Consider the following 24311-nt stretch of genomic DNA (forward strand, 5'->3'; position numbering starts at 1 on the left):
CTAGTGGAGTGCCTGACTTTAGAATTGGTGCAGTTGTTTCGTGTGGCTGGGAGGGAGGAGGGGGAATGTGGGGTGCTCAGGGGAAGGGGCGGAGACTTTGGGGAAGGGGTTGGAATGGGGGCAGGGAAGGGGCGGAGTTGGGCGGGGCCAGGGGCGGGGAAAGGGGTGGGGCGGGGGAGGGGAAGGGGCGGAGTTGGGGCGGGACCGGGGCCCCGTGGAGTGTCCTCTTTTTTCAATGTTCAAATATGGTAACCCTAACTTACTCCACCAACAGAATAGCAAAAGCCAGAGGAGATCGCATATTGTGTTTCAGTTGTATATTGTAATGGCTTATATTTCTACAGCCTCATTGCACAATCACATACACTATTATGGTAACGCAGCCACCTCTGGGATGGAGAATAGTGACAAGCCATTAACAACACTCTGGAAAACAGTGTAGCTGGCAACCATAGAAATAGGACAAACTGATTCTCTTCCCAAGAAGTGCTAAAGGATTTTTTTTTAAACTATTTAGCAGAGATGACTGAGCTTCATTTTTAAGTTATCATCTGAAAGAGGCATAGATAGTGAACTGCATGGTGCTCAGTTCCTCTGTCTCAGCAGAATAAAGCACTTACCTGATTTGGTTGGAAATCAAAATATAGGTTCTACGGAACCGAGCTGCAGCACATATAAAACAAATGGACCAACCATCCCTTCAGTAAAAATATATCTATTTGAATATTCCTGGACAATGGAGCACCAGACGTGCCAAGGTCTACACTGCAAAGTTGATTCTGATCTCACCTTCCCTGCTGTTACTGCTCTGATTTACACCCCTGTGAGAGGTGAATCAGGCCCTGCATGATGGAAGTGGACTGCTATGTGAAGAGCGTGTGTAGACTACAGGCCATTCTGCCACAATGCTAACCCAATCTGTCTCTATGCCACCAATGAAAGTCCTTAAAAATCCTGATGAGTCCACAGTCCACTGGAAAACAACTTGATCTATCAAATGGACAATTTATTGCCATTTCCAAGATCATTGCCCTTTTTGACCAACAGAGCTTGATCATTGTGTTAGCTCTGGCTGACATGATTTCTTCTCCCCTCCCAACTGGATGCTACAGAGGGAATGTTTTTTTTTTTTTTTTAAAAAGATGATCCTCAAAAGTCATCATTTCCCCTCTTTGTCTGCTGATTTTTCAAGATTGGGTGAAAGACCGATCTCTTTTCTCAGGCTTTTCCTTGTAGTAGCTTATGCTAGGTATTTGATGGGAGAGTCTGTGTTTATAGGGATCAATTGTATTTCTTTAGAATTTAGGATTTTGTTTTTAGTCTCACTTCTACTACATTAAAAGAACATTAAGGTTGCAAAGTCAACATGCAAAATGCTAAAATTGAGGATGCCCAGTCACTTTAATTCAGCCTCCTTGTGTGCATGCATTATCCTATGCTGTTCTTTCCATTGGACCCCTGACTCATTCAGTGCACAGGGATAGATGGTGCTCACTGAATGGGTACCTATCGAATAATTTCTTTTCGTCCTCATCATTCAATGTGTGTCCCTATTCTTTACTTTCGGCACATCATTCAAACAAAATTATTTATTTCCTCAGAAGCAAAATCCCTGATCTGAAGCATGTAAGTGCTTGAGCTTCTCAGCAAAATGGCTGTACGAACTTATTAGCATCCATATTTTCTTTTGCTCTTGTTCTTGGAACAGTTTTAGCTGAAACTTAAAACTTTTTCAAGCAGAGGCAGACACCCAGCATGGACAATTTAAACCCAAATGGTTGAAGTTTGGTAAAGTTATAAAAATGGAAAACAGGGTCGTATATTGGAACGTTAGGGTAACCTTAACTATAGGCATCACTTATAATATCCAGTCAGTGACTTTGATATAGAGCACCTTCCAAACATTCAAAATACAAAATAAACACATTCTTCTGCTGCAAAAAATACCCACTGCCACAAGGGATTATGATGTGCATGCTCAAAATGAATTCCAGCATCTAGCAAAAGTGCTGGAATTATCTTTAACCAAAGGAGAGAGGAGGAGAGACTGTCATTGATGTCTCATTTTGTTTTTTTAATGATTTAAGTGTCACAAAAACTCTCTGAACAAATGTGAAAAACAGTTATACAAATCCAGGAGCTTCTGAAATATTCATTAATCTATGAATATCTGGGAAGAATTGGCCCCAACCCTTCTTCCCTCCTTACTCATCCACTATAAGATTATCTGCAGTGATGATCTGATCCAATGTCTATTGAATTCAGTGAAAGTCTTTCAGTTTATTTCAATGGGCTCTAGATTAGGTTGTACATTTAGATTATTCTAACTTTCTATTAAGCCTTTGCAGCATCTTTGGGTTAGCCTGGTCAGTAGTCCCACTGACTTCAATTTTGGTTTCATTGATCAGGATGGATTTATTGGTAACAAAATGTAGTTTCCCCAATAGTAAAAACAGCGGAGCTCTCACATATAGTGCCTACTGTTTTTTTGGAATGATTATTTAAAAGGCTGATGTGATGCAGGATGCAAAGTTTAAATGATAAAAGATGTGCAAATTAAATGTATATTTATAACTGGTTCATTTAATTTGACTCTCACAGTATCAGTTCAGTGACTAAAATGTAAAAGGACTGAAAACATATTCCTTACAAAGGATAATCCTGTTGGGTGCTTAATATTTAATTATCTGCTTCTCTAGGTATTCGATAAGTCCCAGGAAAAGTGATCTATTGGGTATACTGATCTCACAACATGGAAAATACGTTCAGAGTTCGTTGTGTTGAAGACCTCTTGAGAGTCTACTTGATAAGTCTTGTAGGTGCTTCTTTACCTAAAAGGGCAAAAAGATATTCACTAAGTGATCAGGAAATGCTGTTACATATTGACATTTTACCATTGGTGTATTCAGCACTTGACAGACCTGTGGAAGGACAAGGTCATTCCCTGATGACTGAGAATTTTAAGGCCCAATTGAATGAGACTATTCCCGAAAGCCAAACCTATTACCCAGTCATAGCAACTGCGAACTTCTTCGACATTTAGAATCAGGATTTCCTGATATGACAAGAAGGATGGTGTTGTGGTTAAGGCGTTGGACTGGGACTCAGGCTTCCATGCCCAGCTCTCCTACAGGCTTCTTGTGTGTAACCCTGGACAAAGATGCCTCAGTTAAAATGGGAACAATACTAATTTCCTCTCACCTTTTGTTTTGTCTATTCAGATTGTAAATCCTGCAGGACTGAGACTGTCCCTTACTATGTGTTTGAACAGTGCCCAGCACAATGGTACCCCAATATCAAATGGGATCTGCCCCAGGATGTACCTGCCCTATAGCACCCCCTTCTGGCCAAGTGTGGCACTATAAATGCTGTTTGTCTGGATTTCCCCTAATATCATCAATAAATTCACTAACACTACATAAGGAACAATGCTCATTCTGAGGGGTCTAGTTTATTAACCAAAAAGACCCAATGAAAATACAAGCAAATCTTCACCCCAGCATCTTAGCTGGGAGACAGAATCAGTCTTAGTTTATCCATTCCCACCCAGCTCCAGCAGGGTTCTCTTGGCTTGCATCCCCCTACCATGGAGTCATGCCTACTATCATTAACCGGGAAGAATCCTTCTCTGGAGCCAGAAGCCTGTAGAGATTGGTTAGCTGCAGCTCCTCTGGGGCAGCATATAGTTCCTGATAGACCAGGCGGGCTTCCTGCCACAGTTTGAAGGAGCACAGCTTCCAGGCCTCTTGCTCCAGGCCTCTCCTGCGAGCTCCTCTCCCCAGGAGCTTCCTGTGTCCGAGAACCACTCCAGCTGAGCCCTGGTAATCCACTATCAGACTCATTAGCTAATTAGCTGCCAACCAGCCACCATGGGATTTAATTACTTTCACCTGGGCCTGAGTTGGCTCCTTCTCCTTTACAAGAACCTGTCTCAGGTGGGCTGGTCCCTGACTCCCCTTAAAGGGCCGGCTCCCATGATAGGACCTCAAATCACTATTGTAATACAAATGATGACTAATAATGAATAAGTCAATAGCATGGATAATAAGCACAGGAAAATCCAAATTCCCTCTAGCCGAGTTAAACCTACACTGGGGGCACATAAAAAACTTCACAACACATCGTATTTGTACAGACCTTGTATCCCAATTCTTTAGTCTTTTCTTCTAGCATGACGTATTTCTCTTTGTTTCTGCTCAGATGATCTTTATCGCCCGTTCCCTCCACATGCTTCAGTTTCTGATGGGAAATCTCTAACTGTTTTTGGTAATGATGATGTTTTTCAATTTTTGCTTCAAAGTGTTTCAGCTCCTCCTAGAACAATGAATACACATTTCAGGCTAAATGCGGTCTTCTTTCCGAGGTTTCCTCCCTCTCTTTCCCTGCAGCACATTCCTAATGCTATTTTAATGAGCGTCACACACTGAAAGCCCTTCCAGCGCTCTGCTTCTTAAGACCGCTGGGGTAATGGAACATCATAATCATCCAGAAATTCAGCTTTGAAGAAAAGCGTCCAAACATCAATGTACTGCACAAGCGTCATAGAGGCCATTAATGTCTGAGAGGCGCAATGATACTATGGTGACAAGCACCATGGAAAAGCCTAGAAGTTTCTACAATGCGTTTTTTGCATTCTTACAATTCTTCCAGAGGTCACTTTTCAATATCAGGCCCTTAATGCTCAGAATTAGCTCTTTTCTGATTGGCAGCCCAGCCATCCCCTGATTTGCTGTATTGTTTTACCACAAGCTGTGATGTGCCTGGAATAGAACAAAGTGACAACCTCTTCGACTAGTGCTGAAAGGGGCCAGGTTGACATCAATGACATCTCGGATTTATCCGCAGAGAAGATCTCATGTATACTGTGGCAGAGGCAGCAAAAATGCAAGCTTCCCTCAACACCCAGTTAGGCTCTTGTTGGAGCACTGTTCGAGAGGAACTTTAGTCTCCATGAACTTTCGGGGCTGGCCCTCACTACCAGCAACACCAACTGTTGTGCCAATTATGGTGATGGTTCCCTCTCCGATGTAACACCTGTGCACAAAGACCCAGACTGAAATCCACCTCACTTATTTCACGTAGGGCATGTCTACACTGCAGCTAGGAGTGAGCCTGCCAGTCTGGCTAGACAGACCAGTGCTAGCAGGCTAAAACTGACTGTGTGGATGTTGCGGCACTGGTGGAAGCCCAGGCTAGCCACTCAAGCTGGGACCAACCTTACCGCCCAAGTGCGGGTGGCAAGCCCAAGCCTCGGCTGCTGCTGCAGTGTCCACGCTGCTATGTTTAGCATGCTGGTGTGAGCCCCGCTAACACAAGTTTGTCTCCCAGGGCTGTGATGCTTGTTCCCAGCTGTACTGTAACAAACCCTTACACAATGTTTGACACTAGTTTGACTCGAGTCTAGCTTGGCAGAGTTTTCACTCTGAGCTGGTGGGAAAAAAAACAAAACAAAACAAAAAAACCTTTGCCACTCTAATGGGTCTCCTCCAGCTTTAGAAGCAAAGGTCTCGCTTTCCTCTCAACAGTTCGACTGCAGAGGGAAAGGATTAACCTGTTAACATTCTATTCTGTTTTACACACTACGTGCCACTATATTTTAGCACTGGGTTTGCCTGAAGTTGCTAATCTGGTCAAGCTATTTTCCTTGGATGATGTGCCAACGCAGCACCTTTCCTTATAAAACCTTGTGCGGTTTGCTTTACAGGAGATCAGCCAAAATAACAAACACGAAGGCCTGACCTTAGCGTTAGCTCTTGAGTACTGAAACAAGAATTTCAGCAAATTTCTACCTTTAACTCTTCTTCCCACATTATAAGTCCGTGAAGTGCACCCTGTAATCCTTACCTTCCTCTTTCTAGGACGATACCCCAGCATGTGCTGTGCCGCTGACAGCAGCGGATCTCAGCACTGGTGCACGGCATTTCCCTAAAGGAAGGTTTCTGCCCAAACATTCAGTCTGTTTCTAAACTGTTTCATATTCTTATTTTAGATCCTACTGGTGGAAAAAACGGGAGTTTTCCTTATTCCAGGGACAGATGCCATGGGCCTGATCTACCTCTCCCACTGTTGTGTATGCCTGATCCACAGCTCACAGAGGTCAATGTAATTAAAACATGTTTAACTGAGTGTGGAAATCAGACTCCGTGTTTCTAAGGAAGAATGGTCTTGTGGGCTGGATGGTGACTCTGGAGATCTAGGTTCAATTACAGGCTCTGCCAGATTTTGCACATGACTTTAGGCAGGTAGTTTAATCTCTCTGTGCCTTACTTACTCATCTGTAAAGTGGGCACAGTAATACTTCCCAGGGGAGTTATGATGGGGACTTTATAAATACACAGATAAAAATTCAGAAGCAGACTTGAAGGCACAGCTCCCCCAGCCACGAATGCAAGATATTGCTGTCCCCAAGCAGTCAGGGAAACAGGACAAGCAGGCATGGTATAAACTAAATAGAGATATTTTTAATTTCATCATTAAAAAAGCCAAAAAATGCAAGCACGAACACCACAGTAATTCATTTATCAAAAAAGGCATTCACACTGAACAGGATCGCTGTGCCTCTCTGGGTTAGCTGTGCACTGCTCCTTCCCATGAAATGACCAAAAAGTAACCCTCCCACAAGGGGCAAAATAACAGCCTGGTGGGGAAGTTAGCTAGCTGGTGTTTCTTGGTTTTAGTTTCCATCCTTTCCATTATTTCCCAAAGTATTAATTACAATTGGGGATTAGAAGATGATGATTGGAGAGGTGATCTGTTTGCACAAAATAAGGGCCCACTGTTATCAACAGTTAGGTGCATGTGTAACTTTACTCCTATGAGGTTCCACGACAGTCCATGGAGCTACTCACATAAGTAAAGTTACATATATGCTTCAGTGTTTGCAAGATTGGGTCCCAAGTTTGGCTCTTGATCATGGTGAATGAAGAATAACAGGAGGGAAAAGGGTGCATTACCACATCCTGAACGTAGTGTACATAGCGTTTCTTAATGTTGAAGAGAAAACCCTTATCTAAATTCTATCTTACCCGAAATGATTCGAGTTCTTTCTCAGTAAAGTTGGCTGATTTGGCCATGTCCCATAAGTCAATCACTCTGGGTTCTTCAAATTCTAAACCAACAGACACAAAACATAATTATTTTAATGCTTAAGTTGTTAATATTTGATACCATGTTAACATGACTAATTAACAGCAACACCACATGGCTTTACATGAGAAATGGGCATACACCGGCACTGCATTACTGAGCAGGTCTACCTAGATGGAGGACAAATCCTGATATTTTACTTAGATGTTTAGTATGGTAGATATGGGACCTTTACAAAACAAAACCAAAAGGAGACACACACACCTTGTTTATGGTCTCCATTACCCTCTCTGCCTTCATGGTAAATGAAATGAAATCCCAGCTGGTTTCTGTTGGGTGGGCTTGGAAGACAGGAGTGTCCCCCATCCTATTCCCTGCATTTAACCCTCCCCGGGTATCCAGAAATGGTGATGGTTTCCCCTAATGATTATTAGGATTTATTTTTTGTATTGTAATAACGCCTAGAAGGTCCAATCAGAATCAGCGCTCCATTGTGAAAAAAACATCCTTCCCCATAAGGGGAAGTTCCAGTGGCAGCAGCCACTGGGGCAACTCTGGCAGCATGGCATTACAGGAGCCATGCTGCAGAAAAGCTCTAAGTAGCCAAAAGGGAATGAGTACCCACAGGGTCTCTGCAGAGTTGGCCCTGAGACCCCATAGATCTCTGAGAAACATGCAGATTTGGAGAGAATCAGAGGCAAACCTCCTGGTCATTTTCAGGGACAATGGTTTGTTCCACTTTCTCACTCAACCAAAAGGCACAAGGAATGGAAGCATCATGAGAACCTGTTTCCTGTCCTATATGAAGGGCCTCTGTAGACCAGGTGTTCTCAACCTTTTTCTTTCTGAGCCCCCCCAACATGCTATAAAAAAATCCACGGCCCGTCTGTGCCACAACAACTGGTTTTCTGCATATAAAAGCCAGGGAGATGGTAGGGGGTAGCAAGCAGGGCAATTGCTTGGGGTCTCATGCCACAAGGGCCCCTGAGAAGCTAAGTTGCTCATCCTTGGCTTCAGCCCCGGGTGGCAGGGCTCAGGGCCCTAGGCTTCAGCCCCATACAGAGGGGCTTTGGCTTTCTGCCATGGGCCCCAGTGAGTCTAACACTGGCCATGCTTGGTGGACCTCCTGGAACCTTCTCGCGAGCTCCCCCCGAGGAGGCCCCGGACCCCGGGTTGAGAACCACTGCTGTAGATGACAAACAGGGTACTTGGACTGTAAAATCAGCACTTAAACAGAATAGGCTAATGCGTCCCTTTAAATACCCCATGTCTGTTGTCAGCACTTTGTACAAAGCTCCTTTGGATTATAACTGGTTATTTACCTACTGACTTCTCATAAAACTGATTACAAATGAATGTGAAACAGAGTGAATCATACCACTGGCTGGGTCATATCCTTGGTGGCTGATTTTACGTAAACGATCAAGCCCTTGATTGATGCTTCGCATTTTGTCTTTGAGTTCTGTGTGTTTGCCATGCAAGATTTCCTCTTTGAATTGGTCCTCTTCAGATGGATTGATCATATTTTTGTGGATTTCTGTTATCAAAATACAAACATTAATTCATAATAGGCCAAATTCCGAGAGGACAGAAGTACCTGCAAATTCCAGCAAGTTGGATGGGAGCAGTTGGGGCGCAGATCTTATCAGCACATGACCCACTAGTAAATTAGCATAAATAGTGCACTTTAATAACACTGATTTTTAAGAGTGTTTGCTTCTCAATCTACGTGCTTTGGACAGGAGCAGTGCAGAAATATTTTATCATATATAATACATAAATCAGGTCAACAATGTCAATAAGAAGATCCAGAATTCTATTGCCCTATTTCCTGAAAAATCCCTACAGCAGCACAACAGCATTGCCCTAGGGAACAGGAATATGGGCGGAACACTTCTGAGACCTTGCTAAAAAGGCTGCTGGAATGCCCCAAAGGGGCTGTTAGCAGCCAGGCATAAGTTAGAGCAGCCTCAGGTGGTCTAACCTGTGCCAGGTGTGGCGTGCCAGGCAGCAAGCTGACCTCTGGTAGCCTTAGCTGGAGGTAGCACAAAGTGGCATAAAGCCGCCTTTGCTCCCATCCTCTTGGGTCCAGCACAGACCTTAGCTGTGAAGAACCTAGCTCGTCACTGCTCTAGCCGTAACTCCATCCTTCCTCCTCAGCTAGAACCCAGATCTGATCCCCCCCGCTTGCACATTGGGCGCCTCCATGGACCTATTTTCCACTGGATCAGGGCCCAACGGCTTGAACAGGGGCTCAGCACTTGCTGATATTTTCCCAAAAGCCATAATGAATTTATTTTGCTAAGCTGACAATCTCCTTGCTCACTGAAACACATGCAGGTGTTATAAAACAAAGAACAGCAACGGTTCCATTAGCTATAGAGATTCTTGGCAGAGGATACAGACTTGTGCCCTGCAAGTATCTGAATGGCAGCATCTGCAAAGCAATCCTAATATAAACCTAACAATCCGTCTTTAGGATTTTAAAGATACTTTAAACCAACTGAGCAATTGGCAGAGAGAGGGCTGCACTGCACTGGAAACATCAGACAAACATTCAGACACCTTCTGTTCTGCTCACAGTCTCTAACAGGATATTATATTCGTGAATCTTTTCTTTGTGATGCTTAAATTCCCGCCACAGCTTATCCAGCTCCTGATCGGAAAACTTCCCAGAGGTCTTGGCCTGAAAGAAATATGAACGAGACAGAAACTATAATCCTTTTTCATTTCCGAGGCCAAGTGATGCTACATACACTCACTTGCCAAATAAAATTCCCTTCACATTTAAAAAAACAATGATTAGGTCAAGCTTCCCTTCAAAATCTCTTCATTTTATGTCTCATTGTGTCTTAATATTAGGGCAGAACATAGACTTGGGCTGAAATCCTGTCCTCACTGAATTCAACGGGAGCTTTACCATTACTTTAATGGGGCCAGGATCTCACCAACCAAATATCCAGAGACATGATGAAAATTGTTATTTATTATTATTGGTATTATTGTAGAGCCTAATATCCCTGTCACACACATTCCTTAGGAAGCAATCAGTCAGTTATTGATGTAAGAGACATGAACTGCACACCTGAATGTATAGGGTTTGTTTCCACTAACGATTTAGACTGACACATAAGGAGAACATCTATTCAAGAGCTCTCATTCTATTAGCAAGTAAATACCGTACTGTGTGTCATGTCCCTGCTCTGCACCAAGCTGTTTCCCATTGTACTAGCTATTCGCAGTTAGAGAGGCACTCGATGTGCTTCCCTGGTAGGAGGATGGATGGTGCTCTGTTTTTCTTCCCACAGGTTAAAAGTGAAATCTTTTGATATTTGTACAGAGCCAGAGGCTCAAATTTTGTGTAGGGAATTCTTCCAAGTGATTTTGTTGTTGTTGCCATTTCTCAAAGAAGGGCACTGTCAGGTTCAATTTGATTTTATTAAAAAAAACCAACCAAACCAAAAAATAAAAAAACTTCCTTTGCTGTTTTACTTACACCACCGTGATAAGCAATTGATAAAGCGAAGAATTTAAAAAACAAATCTACTTTTTACTAATTATTTCCTTTTTGCAGGTTCTTCCAGTCTGTTGTTACTGCCCAAACTGGAACAGTTCTTGTTTTCAGGCACTAGCGCGAACTCTGGAAGGTTTCACTCACGAACACTACAGGGTGGGATTTTCAAGTGAAAAAAATCCTTTATAATTGTTTTTTTAAATAATTCTATGAAATATTTCTAATTAAGTTTAGCCATTTAAACAAAACCAAACCCAAGGTACACAGCCGTATCCCTGAATGTTCATACAGAGTGAAATCCTGGCCCCTGTAAAGGCATTAGCAAAACTCCCATTGACTTCACTGTCATCAAGATTTCACCCAGATATAGTGGGTGTAACAGGTACAATGGACCAGATCCTCTGAGAAGAGAAGTACCCTCAACACCCAATGATTTTGGTGGAAGGTGAGGGCACTCAACATGTCATAGCACCTGGCACAGTGTTTGGAAACAGAGTTCTAAAGCTTCTCAGTCCAAGTCAGGGGTTTCTAGAAAACTTAAACATACACTTGAATGAACATTTACTTCATACACTGAAATGTCCAGAAAATAAACACACCTTGCTCCATAATTTCTCCAGTCTTGGATCATCTAGCACATCACTTTCTGTGCCATCTTTAATGTAATTGGTATCTACTAGTTGGGCATCTTTCTTTCCATTCATTCCATATTTAGTCATAATTACTGTAAGTGAAAAACAAGAAACATTAGAACCAATAGGAGATGGTTCCCCTTAACCCCCCTGGAACCGCTTTCCTGAGAGTCTGTGGAATCCATGCCCACTCAATGAGGTGTTCTATCTTCCTCTACTGGTAGCAGGGCCACATATAGAAGTGGATGAGCCAGCTATAGCTTTGGCTAACAGAGCTGGGTCTTTTAGGTCAGGCAGCAGAGGCTCATGCTTTAAGATCCAGAGGTCCCAGGTTTGATCCCCTTACTGATGACCCACCCAAGAGCATGGCGTTACATCTCTGCCCTCTCCTTTGAGTCTCTCCTTAAGACACACATCTACCATGAGGCCCATCAATCCTGGATCTTCCCTGAAGAAAGCTAACAAAAATAAAATACCATACAAACCAGATCAAAGAAAAAGCATGGAACAAAATACTTGCTAAACAGCTCCATTTTCACCTTTTATTTTCCACGAGTCTATACATTAACAAAAAAAAAAAAAAAAAAAAAAAAAGACTATCTTCAAGGTAAGGTGTTTGTCGTCTGAATTGTCTGCAAAGCACCTAGCCCATTTTGTCCACAGAAATGTCAGTTTCACACAGTGCTTTGAAGTTGCAAAGTCACTTTCATTCAGCACATACTGAAATGGGATACAGAAATTCACTCCCCAGTGTGTCCCAGTTAAAAAGACGACATAGCACTTACAGTAGTTACTATCAAAAGGGCAGCATCTGCCACAGACCTCCCATAGCAATCGTTAGAATAGGAAATAGCTATTAACCATATAGTAGCTAGTGGCAAGCATTGACTTTAATAGCAACCACTGTAAGACATTATTAATATTTTTCCTTCATTGTAAATGAATTTCTGTATGTTTGTTCAGTATGCAACTGATGACCAACTAAGTCATATGATTTCAAAGAGAGCTAAGGAAAACATAACATTCTTATAAACATCCTACTCAATGTCATTCTTTGCTGATCAGTTTGTTGGGAATTTGCAATGGCATTGAACTACTGAGACACCGCTAATGCATTCAGATTTCTAAGGTTAAAGATTGTTCAGGCTACTGAGGGGCAGACTCCTTTGCTCTGAAGGACTCCATTCCAATATCCTTAACAGCGATAGCAATTAAACTGTGTGTGTCCAGACAGAATAGCTAAAATAGTTTATTTGACCTCAAAGCACACTGACTACAAATCTTAAATTACCGTAAAATAAAAGCTTAATGGAATGGAGGATGATTTTGGGGCAGGATGTAACACGTGAATACTACCAATATACCATCAGCACTTCTATGCCACCTACAGAGACCCTCCAAGAGTTTTGCAACATTAATCAATGTTCAACACACTGTTAATTAGGAGTAATTGTGGCACAGTTCCCTATGTGCAAAATAGGGACAGAGTCCGTCCTCGCACAGCTAGTCAGTTGCAAGGTCAGGCCTCCCAAGTCCTGGCCGTGTCTTTAAATCTTCACATGAAGCACACTATACTTCTCCTGCAAACTCAAATTCTCTGAGTCACCATTATAACCCCTTTAGGAGAAGGGCACTGAGCAGCACCCTCTTCAGAAGCCATCACTGTCCCCAGAACAGCCTGAGGGATAGCCTCAGAGTGAGCATATTGGGGAGGAAGGATGACAAAACTGGGAATTAGGAGAGTCTAAGTAAGGCGCTGCAACTGACTCTCCAAGTGACCTCAGGCAAGTCACAGGGCCATATTTTCAGACACTGGCCTCAATTTCTGCAGGTGCAAAATCGAGATGAAGATTTTATACACAATATAATAGCTCAATTTCAGAAGTCAAGAGAACTTCTATTTTTAAAGAGTGTCTAAAAATAAATGGAATAAATAAAATCATCAACAGGATGAAAAGCAAGTTATCAATGAAGTTGCAATGCTGTTTGATTTTGTTCTGTGCTTTTTCTGAGACAAAGTTTTCAAACCCTAGGTGCCTAAAGCTAGGAATCTCATTCCACTGTAGGATTTGTGCCCAGTCCTGGCAGCTCCCACTGTCTTCAATGTGTGTTTTGTGTGCTTATTGCCTCTGAAAGTCAGGCCATTTATCTAATGACCTAAAAATAAATGTTGACACCTAACTTTAGGTACCGAGTGACAATTCTGGCCTCTTCAGCAAAGTTATTCCTTACCATTTAAATTGCGTCTAAGTTTGGCTTCTTTTTCTCCATCTTCATCAAGCCCTTCAGCCTTCAGCTTTTTCCAGCTCAGCTCATCCTTTTCTTGTATTTTGAGGTCACTATGTAGCTCTGCCAATTTTACTGCCGATAGATGAAGCTAATGAGAACAGAGAAATGCTTTGGTTAGTTGCCTTGTAATAACATGCATGTGCATACACAGCTGCAAAGTTACCTCTGAAGCTAGACTGGCATAGAAAACAATATTTGATATTCCACTGAAATGGGACAGTCAGACAGAGCACAGGGACCTCAGTGTGCAAGACACTGTACAAATAAACTCCTTGTATGATGCTCCCATTGGTCCTTAACATCCATATGCTAAAGCTGCCTCTGTTCCTCAGGCCCCAATCATTTCTGTAACAGCAGCACTGGCCATGCGTGGGTAAAAAAACGTATTTCCTGCTGGCATTAAGCTTTAAATTAACTCTCTTCAGCTTTGGTTGGGGAGGGAAGGAAAGCAGATGAACTTTTAATGGGACATTATAATATTAAAAAAAAAAATCCCTATCGGTTACTGATTCTGCAGATTATTAAAACAAAGATTTTGAAATATCTAATTTAATTTATTGTTCCTTTAATCTGACCTCATTTCTTCATCTTGGAAAATTAGACAATTTCATTTTCTGGTTTTAATGCACTAAGATTTCTACAGTTATTGAGTTGCAAAATGCTCCAGGGAAATGTTTCTATCCCAACAAAATATGGTTAATATTCAACATAATAATTATGAGCAGCTATGGAAGTTCTCCAGGTACTGCATTAATAGAACATATAGATATTTAAATCAGTAGGTCCAGATAACTCACATCCAAGAGTTTTAAAAGAGCTGGATAAGGAACTTGCTGGACCATTCGTGTTGATTTTCAGTAAATCTTGGAGACCCGGGGAAGTTCCAGAAGGCAGGAAGAAAGCTGATGTTGTGCCAATATTTAAAAGGGTAAACAAGATGAGCCAAGTAATTACAGGCCTGTAATCGATACTGGTCAAGATAATGCAGTGGCTGATATGGGACTCGATTAATAAAGAATTAAAGCATGGTAACGTAATTAATGTAAATCAACATGGGTTTGTGGAAAATGGATCCTGTCAAACTAACCTGATATCATCACTATGCTATTGAACATTTTTATCAGTGACCTGGAAGAAAACATAAAATAATCACTGATAAAGTTTTCAGATGACAAACATTGTGGGAGTGATAAATAAATGAGGAGAATAGATCACTGATTCTAAGTGATCTGTATTGCTTGGTACACGAAGCACAAGCAAACAATGTGTGTTTTACTATGGCTAAATGTATACCTCTAGGAACAAAGAATGTAGGCCATACTTTGCAGGATAGGGGATTCTATCCTGGAAAGCAGTGACTCTGAAAAAGATTTGGGGATCATGGTGGCTAATCAGCTGAACATGAGCTCCCCGTGTGACTGTGGCCGAAGAGCTAATGCAATCCTGGGATGTATAAAGAGGGGAATCCTGAGTAGGCGGAGAGAGGTTATTTTACCTCTATATTTGGGACTGGTGCGAGCACTACTGGACTACTGTGGCCCACAATTCATGAAGGATGTTGCCCACGATTCAAGAAGGATGTTGATAAATTGGAGGGGGTTCAGAGAAAAGCCACAAGAATGATTAAAGGATTAGAAAACCTGCCTTATAGTGACAGACTCAGAGAGCTCAATCTGCTTTGCGGAACAAAGAGAAGGTGAAGGGGTGACTTGATTACAGTTTATAAGTATTTAGATGAGGAACAAAAATTTAATCACAGGCTCTTCAATCTAGTAGAGAACACTGTAACATGATCCAATGGCTGGAAGTTAGAGCTAGACAAATTTAGTCTGGAAACAAGTCATACATTCTTAATGGTGAGAGAAATTAACCATTGGAACAATTTACCAAGAATTGTGGTGGATTCTCCATCAATGACCATTTTTAAAATCAATATTGTATGTTTTTATAGAAGATACACTCTAGAAATTCTTTTGGGGAAGTTCTGTGTTCTGTGCTGTACAGGAGGTCAGAATAGATGATCACAAAGGTCTTTTCTGGCCTTGGATCTGTGAAAGGATGAGCCATCAAGGCCATAACCATGAAGAAATTAAAAATGTAAGGCTTCTAGAGGAGTGTTTGATTAACTTGAAAATGATGTTGTATATATTTAACAAAAAAAAAAACAAAACAAAAACAAAAACAACCTCACACCCAGGAATAGGAATAATTACTGATGTGCATTGTCACTGAATCCAGGTTGCTATAATAGGAGTCACAGCTTTTGAAATTCCTGATTTCTGTCACTTTAAATTGGAGTAATCAAATAATACACTAGCATTAATTTTTGCATTTACTTAATAGTCCTGGGGGAGAGGGGCATTGTGCAAGAAGGGGATATGGAAGACAATGGGGAAGGGAGGTCAGAAAAAACCACTTTAGCAGCCTGGCTTTAGCGAGATCCCATCTGAGCTTTCTACATCATTTTACCTCTGCTAATCTAGCACCCCATCTTTTGGAAGGTTTGGATCCACTTCTGAACTTGGAAGCTTGGATCCATCTTTTATAAAATAACGTAGTGAGTGAACGTTATTTGCTAACACACTCAGACTAATGGCTATACAATGATAAATGAAAAAGAGATGCACCAAATCTACACTCAGAAACTGGCTTGTTCCACAAAAAGTGAGAAACTATTTCAGAACATCAAGATATCAATCAGTGTGTTTCAGAAATATTCTCTGACTTCTCATTAATGAAATTAAACATTTTTTTAAAAACAAACAAGCAAATGGCACTGATAAGACACAGAAATTCACTTTGGAGTATACAGGTTAGCGAAGGGTAACTTCAAAGACACAGCTCACACCATTTAGGACTGTTCTGAATTGTCTATTTTAATATATCATTAAGTTAGATTCCAACACGGCAAAGCACATTTTTCAATTTAAGCATGAATTGTCCTTTTGAATACAGTGGCACAGAAGGACTACTAACTTGTGAAAGTGCTTTGCTGAATCAGGACCTTAGTTTACTCTAAAACCTAGAGTAGTTAGAAAAACAGCTAAGCCTAAAGCTCTTGATCCTGCAAGATATTGAGCTCTCTGGCCCCGATCCCAGAGTTAAGAACATTGACTTCTATGCCATCCACTTCAATGGGATTATTCACTGGCTTAAATTCAGCAGAGATCTTAAGTGTGTGGCCTGTTCCTGTTCAGCAAAGCATGTCAGCACATGCAGTCAGTGAGACTTTAGCACGTGCTTATACACCTTTTTGAAGAGGGAGGCACATCACAGCCTAGGTGCTTTGCTGGTTTGGGGCCACATTGCTTAGCAGCTCGCTCAATTAGGACTGAACCTTGACAGCTTAGTCATTACTTCAGTCTCATCCACAGGCTTCTCCACAGCTTCTATACAATTGGCTGTAAAGGTAAAGTGGGTGGCTGAGTTCCCACACACTCCACTAATATTTAACCCTACACTGGTGTTGGTTAAGCTTTCTTTCATGCAGAACTAACAGAACACGGAAATACACTAGAAATAATTCACACGCCAAACTGATTTAATTCTCAAGGATTCTCAAAATTGTTGCAATAAAACCTTTAAATATATACTTTGTCATTAGGCATACATTTTCTAGTTAATAAAGGATCAACTGCATTGTCCACAGTTAGATGCCTGATTTATCGTCACTACATATGGCACATGGCTGGTAAACATGTTACAAACTTTAAGCTTAAGGAGAGAGAAAAGTGGAATTTTCAAATGAAGAAGTTTCACAGAAATCAGATATTATTTCAAACACTGAATTTTTCCTGCAAACTTTTTTTAAAGACTTCCTTTTTAAGTTTTTTTTTTTTTAAATAAACATGGAAACTTTACATACTATATTTAAACCTGTTTTATCCTGCAAACAACAAACAAACATGTTTGTGGTGTCCATTTTTCATGTCTTGTATTGGCCCTGAGTAACTTTTGATCATCTTAGTCACAACAGTGGTTTTTTCCCCAAAATTGTAATGTTCTGTTTCTGAAATATTCCCATTTCAGAACAGAAATCCAATTTAGAACATAATTCAATGGGAAATTCAGAAAAGGATACCTTGAACATTAATTACAGAACATAAGAGGAGGGTAAAGCCTTTCAAATTTGCCAAAACTTCTGTAGAATTCTTTTGCGTAATCTGTTCTTATATCAGTGTTGGATACTGAAGAGAGAGCAGATAAAACTGGTACTCAAAGCACTGCTCCTATTTGAAGTTCATCTCACACAGGTCCCAGGATGATATCACCTAAAACAGTGCAAGGTGCACATATGTGGAACCTTACTGACTGTAACACTGGCAAATGGTACCAAGAGTTGAGTGTAGCTAGCAATGAAAGTTGATCAGAAGAGGTTTATAATTAAGCTGTCAAGTGCCAAATTATTTGCTCTTTGCCTAATGTTTAATATTGTTAATTGACAACATTGGGAACTATAACCAGAGAATCTGTGAAACATTACAATGTCATGGCAAAGATTGCTAGGCTCAGTAGTAATCATTACCCACAGCAGCAAAAGCAAGGCGGTTCTGATTAAAAAATGGAACTCAATGGACTTCACAACACAATATCATGCTAGACTTTGGAACCTATTGTTTCTTAGGATTTAAAGCTCATGATGGGACCATTCAGTAGCAGATATTAGACCTATCTGAGCTGCAAAAACAAAAGCACAAAGGGTTCTTTAAGAATTAACTACAGTCAAAGGAAAATTTGTCATTAACTTCAGTGGGTGTAGAATAGGGGTGGGCAATAATTTTCAGAGGGGGGGCACTTCACAAATTTTGTTAAGTCGTCACAGGCTGCACATTTCTACTATATTAATGGAGGGGATGCGGGGTCTGGGAGGGAGTTTGGGTGCAAGAGGGCACGCTGGGGTGGTGCAGAGTGTTGGGGTGCAGGAGAGGGTGAGGGGTGTGGGCTCTGGGAGGGAGTTTGATGCAGGAGGGGGTTCCGGGCTGGTGCAGGGGATTGGGGTGCAGGAGGCAGTGCAGAGTCTGGGAGGGAGTTTGGGTGCAGGAGGGGGCTCTGGGTTGGGGCAGGGGATTGGGGTGCAGGAGGGGGTGCGAGATGCAGGCTCTGGCCGGGAGGCGCTTACCACAGGTGGCTCCCGGCCGGTGGCACAGCAGGGCTCAGGCAGGCTGCCTGCCTGCCGTGGCCCCACGCTGCTCCTGGAAGTGCGTGCAGCCGGCAGCTGCTGGCACATCTCTGCGCACCCCTTGAGGGGAGGGGGACAGCGGGTCTCAGTGCGCTGCTCACCCCCACAAGCACTGCCCCCGCAGCTCCCATTGGTTGGTTTCCTGCCTGGGGTGCACAGAGACATACCAGCAGCAGCCGGCCGCTTCCGGGAGCGACGTGGGGCCACAGCAGGCAGGCAGCCTGCCTGAGCCGTGCTGCGCCGCGGGACTTTTAGTGGCCCGGACTCGGAGATCGTGAGGGGGCAGAGGAGGCCGGACAGAAACGTTAATCATGGCGGGCCAGACAGAACTGTTCGATGGGCTGGATGCGGCCCACAGGCCATATTTAGCCCACACCGGGGTAGAATCAGGCCCTCGATAAAGGGAGTCCTTGCACTGAGATCCCTCGGATACATATTGCAGGTCAAGTAAGTATCAGTTCTAGGGAGAACGGGAGTTAGCCATGGACAGAGAGAGAGAGATCAACCTTATTTCTGGGAAATTGAGAGGAACTGGGTTACCACTGAATAGTGCAGCACTGCTCAGCTGAATTACATGGCTGTGATGCAGTACTGAATTGCAACACCCACCCCTGATGCAAAACCACAGAGCTCTTTATTTTCAGCTACTTCTAATAAATGGTCAGAAAGACGATGGTCACCAAAGCTCACAATACAGAGCTCAATGTTGGAAGAAGGCTCATACAAACCTTCCACAGGAAAGCAGCAGTGAAGCTGGTTTGGGATTTCATTACCAGCTTAAAAATCTTAGTGAAGATTTGCTGAAAGGATCATGTAGGCTTGCGCAAAAAAAGGACAGGTGAATGGAGATTTTTGGTTAATTTGAACCTGAAAGTAAAATTCAGGTAGTGAGAACTGCTGCTTATTAAAGGCACATTTAGTCTAAACAATGTATTGCCTGTCTAAAGAGGACACCCTGGACCTCTAGCATTACTATAGCTCAATTCTTTACCTCAGCTCACATTTTATCACCTTAGTGTAATATCTGTATAATAATGTGCTACCGAGTTCCTCTAATCAGAAATTCACAAGATATTCCAGTTTTGCAAAACTGATTTTAAGGGACAATCTCAGCATTGTCATGAGTGCTTTCACATCTATATTCTGGTATTCCGTTTTCCCCACCTGTTGGCTTTTCCTAGATGGCACTTCCTCCCCACATGTACAGGTGAGGAGAGAGAGATTTAAGACACCTGCTCTTGCTATGTGTGCAGAATTTTGGAGGCGAGGCAGTCTTATTTGCCATGCAGGGAGGGCAGAACACTTGGAGTTACAGTGAGGGTAGCAGACTCCTGTGGGCATGAGAAGAGGGCATAGTATCTGAGCCCAGGGCCTGAGGGAGTTCTCTGCCAGAACACAGAAGGGGATCCCAGAGCCCCAGGTACATAATGAGGGCACAATATAGGAATTTAGGGTGAGTGTGTAGGTGTTTACTGAAACATGGAGGTTACAGCACTAGGCTAGGACTTAGGAGACCTGAGTTCAAGTCTCTGCCCCACCAGAGACTGCCTATCTGACTTTGAGAACTGAGGTTAAAGTGACTTGTCCAATCTGTAGGAGAGAAAAAAAAAAAAAAGGGTAGTGGGGGGGGAATAATAGCACTTCCCTACCCCATCAGGGTGTTATGAGGGCAAAAACATTTAAATCAGTGGTCCCCAACCTTTCAGTATGGCGGGCGCCGAACAACGGAGAAGCGGCGTCATCAAGAAACATCGCCACCGAAATGCCGCCGAGAACTGGCGTCATCGAGAAGCGTTGCCGCCGAAATGCTTCTCAGCGACATTTTGGCGGCTGGTTGTCCAGACAGATTTTTACCCCAGTTCCCTAAGTGGCCCCCTCAAGGATTGAGCTCACAACCCTGGGTTTAGCAGGCCAATGCTCAAACCACTGAGCTATCCCTCCAGATCTCTCCTACAAACTCACTTACAGAATCGCCTGAGGAGGCTGGTATGTCCCTGGTGAAAATCGTACACAGCTCTCACATAATCAATGAAAGTTCCCGGGGGGAGGGAGGATGCACAGGGGAGACAGCTTGGGCCTTTATCTGGTACCTAATATCCCACATCACATATTAAGTCAACATTGGGTGCAGTTTGCTCCACATTTCCGCAATCCCAGAGAAAGACTCAGAGGCAGTGGTACATGTTCATACCACCACCAAATATACTGGGGCCCACCATACCTTTAAGCTTCTTCCTGCATTTGGGCCAATATTTTTAAAGCTGGGTGCCTAAAGGTAGGCCATATTTAGGCATCTAAATCTCCCGCTTGGCAGAAGTGCACCCACAAATCCCACTCAATGGGAGCTGCCGGGGTTCAGCCCCTCTGAAAATCAGACCACTTGTGCTCAGCTTCCTAAAGACGGGGGCAGGGGCCCAGCTTCAGACAGGGAGGTTTGAAAATGCTGCGCTTTGCTGCCAGGCACCGGCATCCTGACCCCAGCGCGCAGGGGAGCAGGGGATGCAGTTGCAAGGAAGCGAATTAGCGACTCACCCGCTGCGCTTTCTCCCAGATCTGGTTCAGCTTCACAACCCTGAACTCCCCGGCCTCCTGGCGCTTCGGGCTGCCGGCTGTAGCAGCCTCATTCACCTCCCTGGAGTATTTGCCCCCCTGCGCCAAGACAACCAGCAGCAGAGAGGAGCTCAGAGCCAGCAGCTCCCAAACGGCAGACATCGTCCCCCCACCTCCTCCTGCTGCAGAGTCACCCAAGCAAGCAGCCGGCCTGGATTAGAGGAAAACTACAACCCCCACGCTGCCGTGCTCCAGAACGCACCGCGGTCATTGTAGTTCGCCGTGAAGGCAAATGATCCAGCCCTAGGGAATCCTTACAAACCCCGACTACCAGACCCAGAATACATTGCACACTGGAAAACCAAGGGGGCTGATGGGAGGCTTAAAGAAATATCGGAAGGGCCTAATTGTTCAACCAGGGCTCTTGTGAGGGAGCTGACAATGCAGCTTTCTGCAGGCACAGCGTTCATTGTGCAATGGTGTTTGCTATTTCAGTATCAGGCAGCAGCTTAAATGTAGAACATACAAGCCAAAAAATAAAAATCAACATTTTTGCTTTTCATTTTTGAGCAAATTTTGTAGGGGGAGCCTGAATTATAGCAGGAAAATGCAGGCTGCAGTTCTCCTACTGAGAGCACCTTTTTAGGTATCTAAGTAATCAGCTTGGATTTGTTGATTGGAGGGTAGGGAGAGGGTCCAGAGTGACCTAGACAAATTAGAGGATTGGGCCAGAAGAAACCTGATGAGGTTGAACAAGGACAAGAGCAGAGTCCTGCATTTAGGAAGGAAGAATCCCATGTACCACTACAGGCTGGGGACCGACTGGCTAAGCAGCAGTTCTGCAGAAAAGGACCTGGGGATTACAGTGGACGAGAAGTGGGATATGAGTCAGCAGTGTGCACTCATTGTCAAGAAGTCCAGCGGCATATTGGGCTGTATTAGTAGGAGCACTGCCGGCAGATAGAGGGAAATGATTATTCCCCTCTATTCGGCACTGGTGAGGCCACACCTGGAGTATTGTGTCCAGTTTTGGTCCCTCCAACTACAGAAGGGATGTGGACAAATTGGAGAGAGTCCAGCAGAGGGCAACGAAAATTATTAAGGGGCTGCGGCACAAGACTTATGAGGAGAGGCTGAGGGAACTGGGGTTATTTAGTCTGCAGAAGAGAAGAGTGAGGAGGGATTTGATAGCAGCTTTCAACTACCTGAGGGGTGGTTCCAAAGAGGATGGAGTGAGGCTGTTCTGTGTGGTGGCAGATGACAGAACAAGGAGTAATGGTCTCAAGTTGCAGTGGGGGATGCAGTAGGTTGGATATTAGGAAACACTATTTCACTAGGAGGGTGGTGAAGCACTGGAATGGGTTATCTAGGGAGGTGGTGGAATCTCCATCCTTAGAGGTTTTTAAGGCCCGGCTTGACAAAGCCCTGGCTGGGATGATTTAGCTGGGGTTGGTCCTGCTTTGAGCAGGGGATTGGACTAGCTGACCTCCTGAGGTCTCTTCCAACCCTAATATTCTATGATTCTAAAAGCATCATACACAAAGTGTAAGGCAAGATCCAATTCTTGATGGGGGTGTTGGGTTGAGCAATATCCACCTCCTGATCTGTGTGTGTCAGCATTTAGATTTGGGTTTTTAAAGCATGTGGTCAAAACTTCCATGTAGAACCTGGGTTATTATATCAATAAATGAAAAAAAATACCTATTACGTATTGCACAACCTAATGGGAAAGGTGCTCTAGCCTGTTACAGGTCAGATTAGGTGATCAAAATGGTCCAATCTGCCCTTAAAACCCATAAATCATTAATCTCTAGCCTGTGCTGTCTTCTCTTGATTCCAGCACGCCAACAGACATGGCAGAAATCTTGTGGAAATATCTGTTCTTATGGCAGTGCTGTTATTGCTGCTTCAGTTCTGCACCCTCCAATACTCTTTGGATACAGCAAGTTCCCTCCTTCTCAAAGCCCCCACTTACCATTTGCTGCCTCAAGGGAGGAGAGTCTAAGGGCCTTCAAACCCCTCCTTGACTATCCAGAGAGGCATTAGCCATATCATTCCCTGTGCAGGGAAGGAGGGGAGATATCAGGTCTGACCACTGCCCTTCTTATCCAACAAGGTTTTCTGGGTTCCTTAGCCACCTGGACAGCCACACCTGGGTAAATGGGATGTCAGGGCGGGTACAAAGTGAGGCGACAAAGGGCTTGGGGAAGGCAGCTAGAAAGGGTGGGGAAGAGAGGTTGGAGGCCCTCCATCCTAACCCTGAAAATTCCAGAGGTGGGGCAGCAGGGTTGTTATCGCCTCCTGAAAATACCAGTGGGAGCTAGGGCCTTCACCCAGACACCCTGTGGAAGGAGTCTGGGTTGGCTGCAGGGGTCGGCACCACCATGTTGCACGACGGACACTTGACAAAATTACCGTACTTAGTGACGGACGTTGAGGGTGGGGGGAGGAGGATGTCATTCATTCATTCAATTTTTTGAAAAATTACCACGGACCTCAAAATTTTTACCACGGACACTTGTGTCCATGTACAGACATGTTGATGACCACTGGTTGGCTGGGAGAAGGATGACTACGAGTAACATAGGAATATGCTGCTAAATGGGGCAAAACTACATGACAGCAAGAATGGGTTGAAAACTGCATCAGTTTTCAGGCCTTGACAACTGATTATTCAAATAGTTAGCATGTACAGCTCATCAGGATGCACTTAAAACCACAGGTGCCTGAGAGTTAAGCAGGCCTTAAACCCCCAATGTATCCCCTGTATTTGTGTTTAAAAATGTTGGCAACTATGTCTCATCTGCAAAGGGGAGCTTGATAAGGCCTATCAGCCTTCTGTAAATCCCACTGGACTCCCCAGTTAAAATGAGAACAGGACAATGTTAGGATTAGCAGAAGGTGTCGTTCTGTGCCTTTAAATGCATAGGCAACTCTCTGGCTGCTGTTGGGGCAGTTAACTTTTTGTGTTTCAGTTTAGACACAGAAAGTTACATATCAGAGAAATCTGTACGGAACATAGGAGTGCAAAACAGCAAAGAGGTCAGAGAAAGTGAATATA

The 24311-nt window shown here is 43.4% G+C and overlaps 1 protein-coding gene across 2 annotated transcripts; it reads right to left on the reverse strand.

The window, feature by feature from the left end:
* Positions 1-2563: 2563 nt before the first annotated feature.
* LRPAP1 (LDL receptor related protein associated protein 1) lies at positions 2564-21459 on the reverse strand. 2 transcript variants are annotated; one of them, XM_054030530.1, is made up of 8 exons: positions 21233-21459; positions 13465-13609; positions 11200-11324; positions 9652-9772; positions 8465-8623; positions 7026-7108; positions 4138-4314; positions 2564-2831 (listed from the first exon to the last, which is right to left on the reverse strand). In XM_054030530.1, the coding sequence occupies exons 1-8, from the start codon at positions 21410-21412 to the stop codon at positions 2766-2768; spliced, it is 1056 nt and encodes a 351-aa protein (XP_053886505.1). In that variant the 5' UTR covers positions 21413-21459; the 3' UTR covers positions 2564-2765. The 2 variants fall into 2 exon arrangements, with proteins under 2 accessions (XP_053886505.1, XP_053886506.1); XM_054030531.1 differs by lacking the exon at positions 21233-21459 and adding an exon at positions 18641-18763.
* Positions 21460-24311: the final 2852 nt, after the last annotated feature.

Source organism: Malaclemys terrapin, chromosome 5 (genome assembly GCF_027887155.1).
Source record: "Malaclemys terrapin pileata isolate rMalTer1 chromosome 5, rMalTer1.hap1, whole genome shotgun sequence".
NCBI classification, from domain to species: domain Eukaryota; kingdom Metazoa; phylum Chordata; order Testudines; family Emydidae; genus Malaclemys; species Malaclemys terrapin.